The sequence below is a fragment of the Littorina saxatilis genome, linkage group LG10 (assembly GCF_037325665.1).
Source record: "Littorina saxatilis isolate snail1 linkage group LG10, US_GU_Lsax_2.0, whole genome shotgun sequence".
NCBI lineage: Eukaryota > Metazoa > Mollusca > Gastropoda > Littorinimorpha > Littorinidae > Littorina > Littorina saxatilis.
The window spans coordinates 28,005,817-28,023,031 of record NC_090254.1 but is presented as its reverse complement, the minus strand read 5'-3'; the positions used below and the strand labels follow the sequence as shown (position 1 = coordinate 28,023,031).

At 41.6% G+C, this 17,215-nt stretch overlaps 1 protein-coding gene and 1 long non-coding RNA gene across 2 annotated transcripts in view; one reads left to right on the top strand and one right to left on the bottom strand.

Moving 5' to 3' along the window:
- Window positions 1-2,676: 2,676 nt before the first annotated feature.
- Window positions 2,677-6,069, bottom strand: LOC138978528 (uncharacterized). The gene is made up of 4 exons (XR_011459720.1): window positions 5,750-6,069; window positions 4,986-5,067; window positions 3,841-3,934; window positions 2,677-3,287 (listed from the first exon to the last, which is right to left on the bottom strand). It is a non-coding gene; the product is annotated as an uncharacterized lncRNA (long non-coding RNA).
- Window positions 6,070-11,997: 5,928 nt separating this feature from the next.
- Window positions 11,998-17,215, top strand: part of LOC138978527 (uncharacterized) — a 96,649-nt gene continuing 91,431 nt past the window's right edge. Inside the window, exons 1-4 of the mRNA XM_070351263.1 lie at window positions 11,998-12,254; window positions 12,650-12,740; window positions 14,674-14,728; window positions 16,476-16,606. Coding sequence (XP_070207364.1) covers window positions 12,028-12,254; window positions 12,650-12,740; window positions 14,674-14,728; window positions 16,476-16,606 — 504 coding nt within the window. The 5' untranslated portion in view covers window positions 11,998-12,027. The remainder of the gene's footprint in view (window positions 12,255-12,649; window positions 12,741-14,673; window positions 14,729-16,475; window positions 16,607-17,215) is intronic.

The window sequence follows — 17,215 nt, the reverse complement described above, 5'->3', positions numbered from 1 at the left end:
CGGCGCTAATGTCAGTGATCAGAACAGTAAATTTAACGATAGAACTACCAAAACATCGTATTTTCAGCAGGGGGCACAACATTTGTCAAGTGTTTATGATCGTGAGCATTTTTTTTAAGAACATATATTTAGTGTGTAGGCCCTACTGGTGCCGTGTGATCATTGATTGATTTCTTTGCCAGTGTGATAATTGCCGGATCTTGACCGGGATATGTAATTAATTGGAACACATTCTTCAGACAATGTTTCCAAACTAGAAAGGTTAATTTTAATCACACACTGACAAAACTCGAACCATTCACATATATAGATCTTCACAAATGTGTTGACAAATAAATTATTGTATTAGCATGCATGCTCGTGTTTTCCTCTGTCGGCTTTGTGTTAATTGTTTTATGAAATAATGTCAGAGAAATGTGTAAAGTTTTTTTACCAAAAAAAGAGACAGGGAAAATTGGGGGGGATAACCTTCTGATATGTGTGCGTGTCGCTGTTGAGGTGCGTAAGTGAGTCAATGTGTAGGGCCTACGTCACTTGTATGCTTGTGTGGGCGCCGGGGGCTTGAGCGGTCGGGTCACTTTGTACCCCGGACTACCCCGGACTACCTCGGAGTACCCCGGACTACCCCGGACTACCCCGGACTACAAGAAATGTTTGGACATCATATTTTTTTATGTTTTTTGGGGGGGGGCTTTTTTATGGTTTTTTTTTGGCTTTTTTTTTAATGTTTTTTTTATTCAATTAATAAAACACAACAGATCATGTGATGCCACAATCTATTGATTTACAAAACCCAGACTTTGTGCCCCTGGCTCCCCCGGACCGTCTACCCCGGACTACCTGTAGTTTTTTTTCTCTCGCGCGGTGTGTGTGTGTGTGTGTGTGTGTGTGTGTGTGTGTGTGTGTGTGCGTGCGCGTGCATGAGTCTGTACTCGTGTGTGTGTGCGTGTGTGTGTGTGTCACAGTGCGTGTGTGTGTGTAAGAAAGAGAGAGAGAGAGAGTGTGTGTGTGTGAAGAGTACTCGGGTCCAGCGCGAGCGTTTTTTTTATCAAGCTGTCGAACTCAGAATGAAACTGAACGCACTGCTTTTTTCACCAAGCTGAGACACAGTTCACACCGAACCCGTTCACACAATTAACATACAAGCACAAGGAACTTAGTCGATAAATATCGACAGGGGGCGGACAAATGGTTTACATGTGAAATGTGTGTATATGGGTGTGGTTCTGAAACAAACAAACAAAAAAACAAACCATGTGAACCCCCCCCCCTCCCACCGCTCGCGGGCTGAACGACTGACGGTCACATGTCGCTTCGGTCTTTTCCAGAAGAACACCGCGTGTACATAATACACAATTCGATCGCGTAGCACTGCCAATGCACATTTTCGCAACGAAAACCGTGCTACTGTTTCTTGTGTGTTAAATCTGAAAGCAATATAAGTGAACGAACAATTGAAAACTGATATCACATTACTAAACTCCCAAAAGTAATAAATTACTTCTGACTGCGGTACACAATACATTTTCAAAGCAATTTTTATTATTTTCAAGACATAAAAAATACAACGGAAGAAAAATGCAAGCAATAACAATTTTTTTTAAAGTACAGACTAAATACTGAAGCTCTCTATTTCTCTTTAGTATGTTGGATTCAGGTGTACTTACTCACAGTTGCAGACAGATACAGATTCAAACACGTGTCGAGCGTAAAACAAAAAGTGAAACTAGAGAATAACATGAACCTGAAAACTTTTTAAAATATGTGTACCCAGCACCAAGAGAGATTATTGTAAAAAAAAATGTAATACAAAGTGTGTGTGTTCTACATAAGACAGGAGAATTTACATAGCAACAGAAAACATGCTTGTAAATCACTGAGCACCAACAGTTAAAAATCACTATCACTCACCTCATGCAGACTGAAATGCAAACCTGCACACATACATACACACAAACAAGGGGGGAGCATCCGTGGACTGGCACTAATGATATGATCAACTGCATATGTAGCTAACTTTGCCCGTCTCACACCTTGTTAATGTTAGTGTCACTGGTACGCAACCTGTTCTTCATGCTCTACTCTTTCCCCCCGCGCTGCACTTTGTCCATCATTGACATTGTCCTCAGCTTGTGGTGGACTCGGATTTAAAAAAAAACAAGAGGCGAAGCCATCAAGGCTCACGTAAGAAATCGACAAACAGTAACACAAACTCAATCACTCCGTCACACATACACACACACACACACACACACACACACACACAGAAAGAGCATAGGTGAAACTGTGCAAGAAAGCGAGACACTAGATCTAGATCTGTCTGTCTGCATGTAGCCTACTTACAGGACACGACTGCCAACTAGTCTCGGCGCGCTCAAAATAATAATGACCGAGACTTTCAGTACTTCCTTCGCGTGACGTCTAACCCTCTTACGTCATAATGTGACGTCAATGTAATGTGACGTCTTCAAATGTTAGAGTTTCTACCACAGACCATAGATATCTCAATACACATCTATGCACAGACATACACACGCACAAACAAACACACACACACACACGCACGCACAGACAGACAAAGTTACGATCGCATAGGCTACACTTACGTGAGCCAAAAAGCAGGACAGCATTTTCGAAAACATCTTCTTGCACTTTCAAAGAAATGTCAAATGCATAAACTGTGTCACAGTGTCATAAAAAAGCACAGGCACTGTATCATTGATTTGGCACTGTTGCAGAAAGTCCTTGTCATCAGCTTTCATTTTGGCAGAGCAAGCGACACCCACAGTCCGACGAAAAATGTCCTGCATGTCAAGGAACATTTGCACAATGTTGTCTTTGACAAATGTCAGTCCTCCTCGGTTAAGCACCGTTGTCATGTCAGTTGAAGAATCACAATCACTTTCTGACAGCTCACTGAACCTCAGTGCTTCTAAACAGCGCAGTTTCTCGTATCTGTATGCACCTTTCTTGATGCCCCAAACTTTCTTTTTTAGTTTCTTCACCACACTCCCAGCAACATACCTGATCACATCCTTCCTCACACACTGGCACCGGTCGGTCATTCGCGTTGTCTTCCTGTTTGCACCCATAGGTTGCTTCGACCAGCCTTTCAAACATCCTGAGGCAAATGGAAGCTGATGCATGAGTCGACTTGGTGACCTCTGTAATGCTTGCATGGCTTGCGTAGTACAATGAGTGAGCCTTTTCCTTGGCCGCGTTCCGGAACTTCCCTCGTAGACCAAGGCATGACTCAAACACCTGAAGTTTGTCCCGAAGAACAGCACCTGTCAAACAGACCACAAAGTCTTACACTTGAACACATACAATAGAACCACCTTTGTATTACCTCAAACAATCTGAGAAAGCGGGTCTTTAAAAGGAGGCAGTCTTAAAATGAAGGAAAATTTACAGAAGTTATGCACAGACAAACTGACAAAATAAGGTCTTAAAAGGGAGGGATTATCAAATTGGGGGGGGGGGGGGGGGTCCACTGTACATATATATATATACAAAAATAGATTTTTATTAGTCCATATCTTGGGATAATTCCCTGCCTCGTATAACTTTAAAAGAAAGGCAAACACACACACCATTGTATCCAAAAAGAACACTTGCACATTGACAAGTCTGGAATGTGTACGCGAATGATCAACAATAATTACACGTATGCCATACAGGGAGCACTGCTTACTTGTCATGTATATATGACAGCTTATTCTCAGCGTAACTGAATAACTTGAAATTTAAACTTGAAATTGTTTTACATTATAAGCAAAAGTGAAAACACTACTCCAACAAAATTGTATTCATTCATACAGTGTTTCCCTAAACACTTACAGTCCAAGGTTTTAACATGGCTTCACAGATCAGCTGACAGGCATTCATTTTCTGCAATCTCACTGCACACCTCTTCCAAAAGTGGAACTGTCACCTGTTGACATTTAAAAACACATGTAAATGTACACACAGTGACACAATAAACAAGAAGAGCAAACGCTCGATCGAGTCACTTTCGCAGTTCTGAATATTATATGAGGCATCAGATGGACAGGAAGAAATTGCTATTCACAACACAATGAGTCACGTTCACATAAAATTTGAGCCCGGTCACTTTTATAGTTTCCGAGAAAAGCCCAACGTTAAGTTGTGTGTTGCCGAACAGAAAAGGCTAGTTATCTCCCTTGTTTTTCTGATAACGTTCGTAAAAGGCTACAGATGTAAATACTTTGATGTAAAGAATAATCCTACAAAGTTTCAATCACATCCGATGAACTTTGTCAAAGATATAAAATGTCTAATTTTTCCTTTGACGCTGACCTGTGACCTTGAAAAAGGTCAAAGGTCAACGAAACCATCGTTAAAGTGTAGAGGTCATTGGAGGTCACGACTAAACAAAATATGAGCCCGATCGCTTTGATAGTTTCCGAGAAAAGTTTGTCAAAGATATAAAATGTCTAATTTTTCCTTTGATGCTGACCTGTGACCTTGAAAAAGGTCAAAGGTCAACGAAACCATCGTTAAAGTGTAGAGGTCATTGGAGGTCACGACTAAACAAAATATGAGCCCGATCGCTTTGATAGTTTCCGAGAAAAGTCCAACGTTAAGGTGGTGTCTACGGACGGCCGGCCGGACGGCCGGACAGACTAACACTGACCGATTACATAGAGTCACTTTTTCTCAAGTGACTCAAAAATCATGCGTAATGAGAATTATCCAAAAATATTATATGATGCACTGGTGTCAAATGTGTTATGGTATTTTATGTTATCACAGAATCTAAGTCTTGAAAAATACACATGTTCACACAAAAATATGGCAAATACCACATGAGACTGAAATATACACAAATCTGCAGTAACTTGACTGAGAAATCACAAGCGGGTGTAGTTGTAGGCATCACAATCACAAGACAAACAAATTCTGCCTTTATGTTTAATATTTTTCAACAATAAATGTTGCAAATGTAACGAATAACTTCTCACCTTTTGTGAAATAATACTTTGAGCTTGACACACTTCTGACTGTACAGGGGTTTTCATCAACAACAAAAGTGGTGCTTGCTTCCTGAAACAAAATTATTCAATGATAAAAAGAACTGAATGTGGCAGTGTTCAAAGTGATATTCAAACTTGTATACAACTATCAGTACCTATACTGTAAAACGAGAAGGCTATTGGCATGCTCGTCAATCAGTATGTGTCATTCAGTGTTTTGTGCTGTAACAATGAAATGCAATCAATGCAAGTTCTTGTAGTCTAGAAATAAATACAACAATAATTTCAATTGAAACCACAAACTAGTCAAATAAATTGTGTAAATAGTTGGACAAAGAGATGCTTATTAACCCAGGGAAATAACAGGATTTCTTAGCAAAACTTTCCCAACCCAATTACCTGATTCAGTCCGGCTTTTCTGCTTTTAACACTTACTTTCAGTTTCACTAGAATATATCACAACTACAAGAATAACAATGGAACAGGAATGAGATTTTGTTTTGTTTTTGTAAACTACATCAGGATTTAACTAGTTTGGAAGCTCTGCTTACATACAAAATACAGACAGTGACGTTCAATCGTGGTGGCTGATCAGTGCACTGACTGAGACGGACGATTCGATTTGATCGCTTCACCACGCCTTTCCAACTATGTGCTCCCATACAGTTTTGGTAGATACATGCTTGTGCAAGTATGTTATTAGTATTACCAATATGAATCTTATTTTCCTTTCGATGGTCAGTTTTACTCACCTCTGTAACGGCAGTCACCTCTGCGAATGCTGTCGAAGAATCTAACCGAAAGTAAACATTCTGGGAATCTACGCGCATCGGCCTTGACGCAAGTTCAATACTGAGCCAATGAGCGCGGCGCGGCGAAGTTGGCCGCACCGTAGACCAGATTAGTAGGTGCTTGATTTTGGTATTTTGATTTTACATAACATTAAACCTTTCTTGGGGTTCATGGTCATGGCAACAGCCATAATAATATTATATCATGTATAATATTACATTTCAGCATATTTGAATTACATGTCATCATACCAAACTGTCATACATTTTTATTCCTACATCATTCTGATCACAACCAAACCTACTATCCGTGGACACATCCAAATGTAAGCGCCTGTTCTTGACAACTTTTAATCGATCTAAAAATAGCAACTTGCTGGGTCCTTTGCCGCCAACAGACACTGTTTGGCCTGTAGGTAAAATGTACAATGTATTTTCTGATTTGTGCACAAAAGCTTTTTTTTTATTTTTTTTTTTAACATAACAATGTTTATTGTCACTGTATGTTTAAAAGACCATGGTCATATTTGTAAAAAAAATGTTAAATTAGAAAATAAATAACATTTTGGTTCATGATTTTTAAAAAAAAATTTTAAATTAGAAAATAAATAACATTTTGGTTCATGATTTTTCCTACACCTGTGCTGAAAATAAGAAATAAAAATGTCGGTATATAAGTCACTCAAATACAGCTAGGTATGAATGGCTCGGTTTGAGTTTGTTGCAGTTGACCCTGCACAATGCGACATATCATGTTTTTGTTGAACAATTTTGACGTCACCCCTCCCATAGGGTGACGTATTTCACAACTTCCTGTGTTACACAAACTCTGTGATGACCAATTTTGACGTCACCCCTCCCATAGGGTGACGGATTTCACAACTTTCTACAGATGAACAATGTTGCCTTCACACCTCCCAAAACTGATGACGTATTTCACAACAAAATGGCGCTGCCCATGGTCAACCTCTAAACTATCCGTATAGAATGGGGGCGTCCTCGCCCCCCCCATAAAAAAACAACAGAGTCAATGCATAGTGTTGCTGCAGTAGGCCACCGAAGTGTGTCAGTGTGTGTCTGTGTCAAGTCTGTGTGTGTATCTGTTTGTGAGTATGTGTGTCAAACAAGCTTGCGATTGGCGTCATGAGTTGACTGCATTTTGTTGTTTCAGCGGTAAAACCCGAATTCCATTATCACCTGTCCAAAACTAAGTTCTGTAGTAACAGACCAATAACTCCTCTGAAGTGATGGAGGGGAGACAACGCACAGCTGAACAAGTGACAAGTGCTTTGACGTCACTTCCAAAGCTTGCATGCCAACGCGAGGCATAATGGCGGTAACTCTTCTGCGGCGATACTGTCTGGTAAATTAACTGTTTGAATGCATGGATTTACGCTCTAGAAAAGCACTCGCTATTTGTGTAGAAGTTCGCCGCATCTATCCCGAGGGTAATGCGTTTTTCTTCATTGAACTAACATCACTTGCATGTGGTTTTTGTCACGAACTTACGAACTGTTTTGTAAATTCCATGGCATCAACTAATCAACAAACGCGGGTTTTGCCAACTGTAAGTAGCTATAAATAGCTCGTCACCTGAATAACTTCCACCTGACAGATCCTTGCTTCAGATCGCCATTACTTTTCGTTGCATAAAATCACTGCTTTGGGTTTGTTTTGTTTGTTTGTTTTTTGTTTTTTTAAACTTTGCATCGGCCCCTGTAATTGATTGGGTTTTTTTACTCCTACTCGTGATTGGTGATTGTTTTTCTGTTTTTCTTACTCGTATCCTACCTAACATATGTAATTGGAAAGCTTACAATCCAGTGGCATTATGCAGATGTGAGCGATTTCTGGAATAGGTGCACATCGTTGGCTTCTTTTCTTGATTGTAATTATTGAGTTACATTTGATACAAATCACTTGTTTTAAAGCAAAGAAAAGGGTAAAATAAGTGACGGAATGCGCTACTAGCTCCTTTGTGTGTATATATTTAGCACAGTGCCAGTGGCTCGGGAACCGGCAGTCACCAGTATCTCACAAAATATAGTCATTGCTAGTTTTTTCTTATCTGCAGGGATGTCGTTAGGCATCGGACATAGACCGATTAAAAGGCTCAAATGTCCGATTCACTTAGCCGCATGGCGGTCAGATGTCCTATCGTTTTCAAATGAGCGCGGTCATTGTCCAATACGAACTCCATTCCGTCGGACAGCGCATTATTTGATAATGTTCCTTTCATGATAAAAATCTTCAAAAAGCGACCGAGCGCTCTCGCGTACAGGTGCACTGAAGTTGTGCAGTGCAGATCTTGCGTTTTCCGAACCGTTTGCGATATGAGCCGTTTGCGTACATCCGTCTACAGCACACTAAAGTTAGGGGTATGGGAGACAACTCCAACTGACCAAAGCTCGCGTCTGTTTTAATTTGCTTTCGGTTATAGTTGAAGCGCACGGCACTGAATTATGCCACAGAAAAAAGCTAAAGCCTGCCAAACAACAACAAAAGCTAAACACGTTTGGCGTTTCAACACCGTCGTGTGCTACATTAGGGCCAATAACATGGAAAAACACGGCTAGCAATAGCATCATTCTGGAAAATGACAGCGCCAAAGACAGTGTCGCCGCTGAAACCTCCACAATCACGGAAAGTAAAGTTTCGTGACTTGAAGATGGTGTCGGGCCGGTACAGCAGGAAATTCACACAAACGGTCTTTTTTTAATAAGGTTAACTATTCATGGCTGACCCTGTTTAGCACTAGTTGGTTAGAATTTGACAGCAAAGAGACCATCTAAACATATACAGGTAAACTGTTTTGTCGAATATGTCAAGAAAAAGCTCTGTCATGAAATAATGCAGTTTGTGTGCCAATCAAAGTAAGAGTGCTGACGTTTTTGGTTGCTTTTTAGTTTGTTTGTTTCTTTTTTGTGTGTGTCCTGTTTGAAACAAAAGTAATGAAACAATGTACGCACACAATGTTGGTGCATGTACTGATATGTGTGTGTGCACATGATTTTGTGTTTTGCACAAAATTATAATGTCCTATTAAAATGCCTGAAAGCAGTCAAATGTCCTATTGATGCCGAAGAGCTCAGGACATTTGTCCTATAGGTATGAATTTGTGGCAACATCCCTGATCTGACAGATATCTGTCCAAATTAAAGCTCAGTTGTTAGATAACTGTGTTGAGGTTCTTGAGGTTGTCTGTTTGAGTCTTGCCGTGTTTTTATTTTAATTTTATTTTTCTAAACTTTTTAACTTTGTTTTTCCTTTTAAACTCTCATTTCTTTTATTTTGCTCTATTCTTCTTTATTCCAAAGCATTTCGGTGATCAAACTGAGATTGCAACAAAAAGCTCACAAGTCACTGATTCGGCGTTTATCATGTCCGTGAACCAAGCAATGTGAATCACTGGTCCCGAGGCTAGAAGCAGCATTATAGTTTACTAAATGCAGTACAAAAATTATTAACATGGAAAAAAAACCAAGAAATTTGTTTCAGTTATGGTAAAACGTATATATAAGTCTGCTTTTGCATGTTACTTCGACCTATGTCTCTGCTTAAATAGACCGGCACGGTTGGCCTAGTGGTAAGGCGTCCGCCCCCTGATCGGGAGGTCGTGGGTTCGAACCCCGGCCGGGTCATACCGAAGACTTTAAAAATTGGCAATCTAGTGGCTGCTCCGCCTGTCATCTGGCATTATGGGGTTAGTGCTAGGACTGGTTGGTCCGGTGTCAGAATAATGTGACTGGGTGAGACATGAAGCCTGTGCTGCGACTTCTGTCTTGTGTGTGGCGCACGTTAATAATAATAATTAAATAATAAATATAGCGCAACATCATAACTTTACAATTATGCTCTTTGCGCTTGACACATTTATATGTCAAAGCAGCACCGCCGTGATATGGCCCTTCGTGGTCGGCTGGGCGTTAAGCAAACAAATAAACAAACAAACTGCTTAAATAGGATTTCTGACGAATGGCATCTAGTCTCGCTACGGTCAGTCGCTCATCAGTGATCATGCTGTTGCAAAAGTACAAGTCTCTTTGAGTCTAAAACTGATCGCCAGTTATCTTTCTCATAAGGCCAACAAAAAAAAATTGTCTGTTTAGGGTAACCCGACCGACCCTATCGATTTGGCGCCGACCCAAAAACTTTTTTTTGATTTAAAAAAAAAAAGAAAAAAAAAGAGGTAAAAATGCTAAAAAGAGACATTTGGCGTTTCTTTCTCTCCCTTTCTCTCTGTTTTATTTATACGTTAGTTTTGAAACATGTATTCATCAAATATAAGAAGTGAATGTTCAGCCAACATAGCATTTACACCAAAAAAAAACAAAAAAAAAAACCTACCTACCTACCGACCCTACTTTTTTTGGTCATGTTACCCTAAACAGACAATTTTTTTTTTGGCCTAAAAAGAAAAGATCACAGTTCTTTGAATTGAAGAAAATATTTAACCAACGACCACCAGACCTTGAAAAATAAAGGTAGCTTTTGGAGAGTGCCGTTCCCCGAGCCTGGGGGCTCCTTAACCAACTCGCTGGTTCTCCAGTCACGTCCTATATTTTATTTGTCGAAGAAAACTGTTGCATTTGCAATACATGTCTCCCTAGTCCCACATACGCATACTTCTTTGGACGCTGTATTTGTCTCCCATTTGTTTCCAAAAATGGCCGCGCCAATGTTTTTCTTCTAAAAACAGATACAGTAGTCCCTTCCATTTCCGGCCCTTTCGTGGGCGTGAACCTGCCCGGAGCGGCCAGCTTTCCCATGACTAATGAATTTTCCTTCTATAATTGACTCTTAATGGCCGTTAACCTGTCTGACGCGGTCAACGGTCACTGATTTTTGTCCTAAGGTGCCCCTCTTACTCGACAGGAGCGGCCACTTGACGGCCACTTGTCACTTTCGCGGGCGAGCGCCTGTGGTGTGTGTGTGTGTGTGTGTGTGTTGTGTGCACAGACGGCACAGCACGAGCAGACGACATGAATACTTACGCATGCGCAAACTGTAAATACAGACATGCGCATACATGTACATTTACGGCAGTCACTTCCGGATCGATCACAGCTGATGTGAGTTTGAAACACTTGTTTATCTGACACTCAAGTACATATATAATACTCCAAACCACACACATAGAAACATACGAAACAATAGCTTAGCCAGGACGATCGAGTTAAACACGCAAATAATTAAGATGTATAAACGAAAGCAAAACTAACAGAGACAATGAATTGGCGGCTCATGGATGATCGCTTTCTTTTCTTCATGAAAACTTGATCGTGTTTTGGGGTTTTTTTTGGAGGAGGAGGGGGCCTGTAATGGACGGCCACCTGATATTTGCGGTCACCTTTGCAATGACTAATGGGTGACCGGATATACCCGATACATATCTGTACTTGTTAGAGGTATCAACAGCACATACGTGGCATACTCTCAGAAGTTTTGTTTATACAGTCGAACCTGCCCTTGTGGCCATGCGCTACAAACTGCCCTCGGCAACCACTCAGAAAAAAACCACCACACGACAACAGACAAGTTTTTCTTCTCATTCACCTTCCGGTAGCAACCACCTGTCTGTAAAAAAACACTTTTGTTTGTCCATTGGGTGTTTGTTTTTTTAAGACAGGTTAGACTGTAAATCCTGTAGAGACATTATAATCTAGCTGATAGCACCCACACTCATACTGTAATGATGCAATCACATTATGATTTCAGGACAATGTTTCGATGTAGCACCAGCACTTCGACTGTCATTATCAATCACATTTCAGGACAATGTTTCGATGGAACACCAGCACTCATACTGTAATCACCAATCACATTTCAGGACAATGTTTCAACATGCACCAGCACTCATACTATAACAATCAATCACATTTCAAGACTATGTTTTGATTTAGCACCAGCACTCATACTGTCATTATCAATCACATTTCAGGACAATGTTTTGACATAGCACCATCACTCAAACTGTCATGATAAATCACATTTCAGGAAACTGTTACGACGAAGCATCATGTTTGACGTGTGACCATGTTTGAATTTATTCGGATTTAGTTCTCTTTCCTTGTTTGTATTATGATTATGTAAGTGTAAAGTGCTCTGGGCTTGTCACCACGAGGTTTATGCGCTATATAAATAATCGTTATTATTATTATTATTATCATCACTCATACTATAACGATCAATCACATTTCAGGATGTTTCGACGTGAGGGCAAATTAACTGAGAAAACAATGGCCAGAACAAAACAGACAGCCCGCCAAGGGGCTGCAGGGGAGGGAAGCAAGGAAGCCTCCAAAGAAGCGGTGCCTCCCACTCCGCCAGGGAAAGTTTCCGGTGCCAGCGGTGTTCAGACGCCCATTGGGGCAACTGCACCGGCCACCCCTTCTGGTTCTGTTGGCAGTACCGGAGGAAAGAAAGGTGGGGCTTCTCTTGCCGATTTCGAAGCAACCCCAGTCAGGTGAGTTGCATAAGACAATGAGTGTGGGTAAAGGAGGGAAGGTTGCCTGATGTATGCTTGTTTTCACTGTGTGTGTGTGTCTGTCTGTCTGTCTGTCTGTCTGTCTGTCTGTCTCTCTCGGTGTCGCTCTCTCTCTTTCTCTCTGTCTTTCTCTCTCTCTCTCTCTCTCTCTCTCTCTCTCTCTCTCTCTCTCTCTCTCTCTCTCTCTCTCTCTCTCTCTCTCTCTCTCTCTCTCTTGACTTGAGTCAGCATGCATGCAGATGGCAGATTTTTCCTTTAAGCAAGTTCCACAAAGTCTTTAGTGATTGCATTTTCGGTTTTCAGCTTTTACTGTTTTAGGTCACTATATATCATTTATATATGTTGTTATCTTTTCTCATCCTTTCACTTTTCAGCACAGCGTCAAAGATGAAAAAGAGGAAGAAAAAGGCCGACCCCACTAAAGTTTCCAACATGGAAGATTTGTTGCAGGAATCTAATGAATCGGTAGGAAACCTATTTAATGCAGCAGAATTATACGCTGAACTGTTTTGACTGCTTCAACCTGTTCCTTTACCCCCGCATTCAGTTTATACCTCACAGTGTCTGCCTGTGTATTTGTCAAATTAATTATGTTTATGACGTGTCATTGTCCTCTTTGTACATGTCTTTCCACCTCCTCTCTACTATCTGTCTCTTCATTTTGACTGTCTGTGTCTGTCTCTCTGCCTGTCTCTCTGTCTATCTCTCTCTCAGTATTTTCTGTTATCTCTCTTTTTCTGTCTGTCTCTCTCTGTTTCTTTCTCACCCCCTCTCTCTCCCTCTTTCTCTCTCGCTCTCTCTCTCTCTCTCTCTCACTCTCTCTCTCTCTCTCTCTCTCTCTCTCTCTCTCTCTCTCTCTCTCTCTCTCTCTCTCTCTCTCTCTCTCTCTCTCTCTCTCTCTCTCTCTCATATATATATATGTATTTAAGATTAGAATAGTCCCTCTCTGGGCGAGGGCTGGTTGAAAAGAAGCTCGTTTATATTGCTTATGCCACAACCCTCGTAAAATAAAATTTGATTTGATTTGATTTGATCTCTCTCTCTCTCTCTCTCTCTCTCTCTCTCTCTCTCTCTCTCTCTCTCTCTCTCTCTCTCTCTCTCTCTCTCTCTCTCTCTCTCTCTCTCCTGGCCTGCGATGCATGTCTCTCTCGATAATTATAATGAGTTACTTGTTACCATTAGATTTTTGGAATGTTTGTATTGTTCAGGCATGGGAATTGTTCGCCGAATGGCGGATTTCCGCCGAATTTTTTTTTTGTTCCGCCGAAAATGCAAAAGTGTCCGCCGAAAAAATAAAGGGGGGAGGCACACAAAAAAAGCACCGGTTACTTTGGCCTTTGCGCAAAAGCCCGCGAAAACTTTCCGTACTTTGTTCACGCACTGCTACCGCCCGCCTCAGTTATTGAACTATTATGTTTGAAAGTAAACCAGATTGCACAGATTGTGTTACAAGTTACATTTTCCTGTTTGTCTCAACAGATAAATTTTTTTACAAATTTAAACCATATATAATACATGTAAGCAAAATTTGGTACATTTTTGTACTAAAAACTCTGATTCTAAAAACAGAATTTAATGGCAAACTTGGAGCTCAGATGACACCAGATTGCACCATCTGGGTTCTTTGGAGAAAAAAAAATGTCCGGGGGGGCATGCCCCCGGACCCCCCTAGTAAGGCTAGGCGCTTCGCGCCGTCGACTTGACGCTTCGCGTCTTCAGTTATAAATTTTCCGCCTTTTTTACAATTTTCAATTCCCATGCCTGATTGTTCTTATTGTTCAGCTATTAAGATCGTGGGGCGAGTTCAGTTATGTCATTTGAATGCTATGAAAGAGAGTGTGATTTTTTTTTTAGGTCGTCATCTCTAGAAATGTTTTAAAACTGCAAACTTGAAGCTTGAAAGCAGTACAGTGGACCCCCTCTTTTGAGACCCCCAATTTGGGACTTCCTCCATTTTGTGACCCCGTTTTCTCAGACTTCCTCCATTTTGTGACCCCGTTTTCTCAGACTTCCTCCATTTTGTGACCCCGTTTTCTTAGGCTTTCTGTTCATAACCTCTGTAAATATTACCCCCATTTCAAGACTCCCTCCTTTTTAAGGCCTGCATATTTTCTCACATTTTTGGAGGTCATAAAGGGAGGTTCCACTGTATGCGTTAATTCGCTGTTGATGGTTATACAGTGGCACCTGTGATGTGAACCCCTCCAGTGAGAGGACACCTACCAAGAAAGGACACCTTTTGTTCCTTCATCTATTTATGTGACCCAAATATACCTGTCATGGCAGGCCACACGCCATGAAGGGACACTTTGGCAGGTCCCAGGGTGTCCTTTCATCACAGGTACCACTGTGTATTTACAAATCAATTATTAGGACTGAGGTGTCTGCTTGTTTTCAGGTGAAAGAAATGGGTGAAAGCCTGCAGAAAATAGGTCAGCTTGAAGAAGAAGAAGGTAAGAAGCAAATTAGTACTGAACACTTGATTTCCCTTATTTGAGCCATGTGAAGAGGGGTGCAATGGCCTAGTAGATAAGATGCTAGGCTCCCACGCGGAAGGTTGAGTGTTTGAATCCCTGCCCCATTTGGTGGGTTAAGGGTGAAGATTTTCTGACATCCCAGATCAACTTATGCGCAAACCTGCTAGTACCTTATCCCCTAATGAGTTTACATGCAAGCACAAGACCAAGTACGCACGGAGAAAAGATTCATGTCAGAGTTCTGTGGTTTTTAGGGAAAAAACCTAATATCAAGCATGCATCAGACCGTGAAATGGAGTATCAGCTGCATGGCTGCCAAAATACGAAAGCATGCACACCTGCAAAAACACAAGTGTATGTGGGCGTTTCAGTAATGGACAGATCTGAGATGGTTAACTCATTGTCTCCCAGGTACGGATATATCCGTACCCACTCATATGGCTCTATCTGACCAGGTACGGATATATCCGCTCAGACTGTTAGCTTCAGTATGGAACATGTTCAGTTCTTACAGCAGTTGATGGTGGGGGGGGACCCTATCTTATTCTGCGTACTTTTATTGTGGGACTGCAGGGGGAGGGGGGGGGGGGATGTATGTTACCAGTGCGGGAACAGGGGTTGGAGGGTGGGGGGGGGGGGGGAGCGGCGGGGGGGTCCTAGGGGTTCCGATAGCTAGAGTTTCATAGCTCTCACCATGCCTGTATAGTGTATGTATTAGTTACTGTGATACCAAATTGTCTTGTAACCCATGTATGTATGATGCTATGTGCCAGTGATGTATGAATGCTATGTATTTTTGTTTTTATCACACAGCAAGCTGCTTTCCTCGTGTATTTTTTATGTTCATTCATGTATTGTACACTTGGCAATAAATTATCTATCTATCTATCTATCTTCAGTCGCTTCCTGTAACGTCCATCTAACGCCTGCATTCCAGCGTGTTAATACACGGTTACTGCACAGCTACTACAATTCTGAGTGACCTGCTGCAGCACAGCTGGTCTCGGCTAAAACAAAATTGGTCAACATAGGTGGGGTAGAAAGTGTTAACCGAACTGTATACACGGAAAGGAATGAGCCTTTAACACTTTCTGCCCCACCTATGTTGACCAATTTTTGTTAGCCGAGACCAGCTGTGCTGCAGCGGTCACTCAGAATTGTAGTAGCTGTGCAGGAACTGTGTATCAACAACGCTGGAATGCTAGGCGTTAGGTCGACGTTATAGGAAGCGACTGAAGCTAACAGTCTGAGCGAATATATCCGTACCTGGTCAGTTAGAGCCAAATGAGTGGGTACGGATATATCCGTACCTGAGAGACAATGAGACTTAATTAGGATCCTTATCTATCCACATGGTATATTGTCCATTATAAGTGGCAAATGTGTTGTAAGTTTATTGTTACGTTATGTTGCTAGAATGCATATGTATCTGATTTTATGTTAAATTGTATTTTTTATTCATAGTTAATATGTAAAGCGCGGAGAGCATGGATTACTGCGGTTGACGTCTGTGATCATTATTATTATTATTAAGTCCCCCTAATAGAAGACTTCCCCCTTTTTAAGACCCTGCTTTCTTTGATGTCTGAGCAGTTCTTAAGGTCTGTAAATGCACCTCCATTTAATTAGACTCCCTCCATTTTAAGACCTGACTTTCTCAGATTTTTGAAGTTCGTAAAAAGGGGGCTCCATTCTACTTGAGTATTTTTAACATGGTTTACAGTGACTGAAGCTGTTCCCTTGAAAGCACTCCAGAAGAAAACTCCAGCACGGAAGCAACAAGCCTCGAAGACCATTGGCCCCCATCACTCCTTCCTGAAGGATCGACAGACCTTCCCTCTCAACCAGTTGCAGGTTAGTTTAACCCATACAATTTTGCCCGTATTTTGTACGCATGATTGTCTAAAATATGATCAGTACGGTCAGTGGGAAAAAAACATGACGAGAAAAATTCCCAGACTTCTTTTCGTCACAAGTGCATCCCGAAGCCAATCCTACAGTATTTTAAATGCGGGAGATAAGCATGGTAAAGGGGGACACTGCATTCTGCTGTATTTTGGTAAATTCTTACCGGACTTACGCAGGGTCCACAGGTGAGCCCAAGCGAACCACGGGATGTGGCAAGCGTAACCACGGGCCGGATGAGATATCCCGTGGCCGATTCGGGACCCTGCTCCCTCCAGATCTGAGGCCTGGGGCTGGTAGCAAAGCCCCGCAAAACAGTAGCATGGGTGCCGGAAAGCAAGCACATGGTAATGGTTTCACACCCCGACCATGCTGACTCAGGGGCAAATGAAGGTTTGCAGTGGATCTCAGACCTGTTGTTGCCAGTTAAACTAGGCCCAGCTTTTGGAGGGATGGAATTTCACAATAAAGCAGTTACCCCCCCCCCCCCCCCCCCCCCCTTTAGCCATGCTTATCTTCCGCCAATCCGTGCCCATTTTATGCCAAAACCTTCACCTA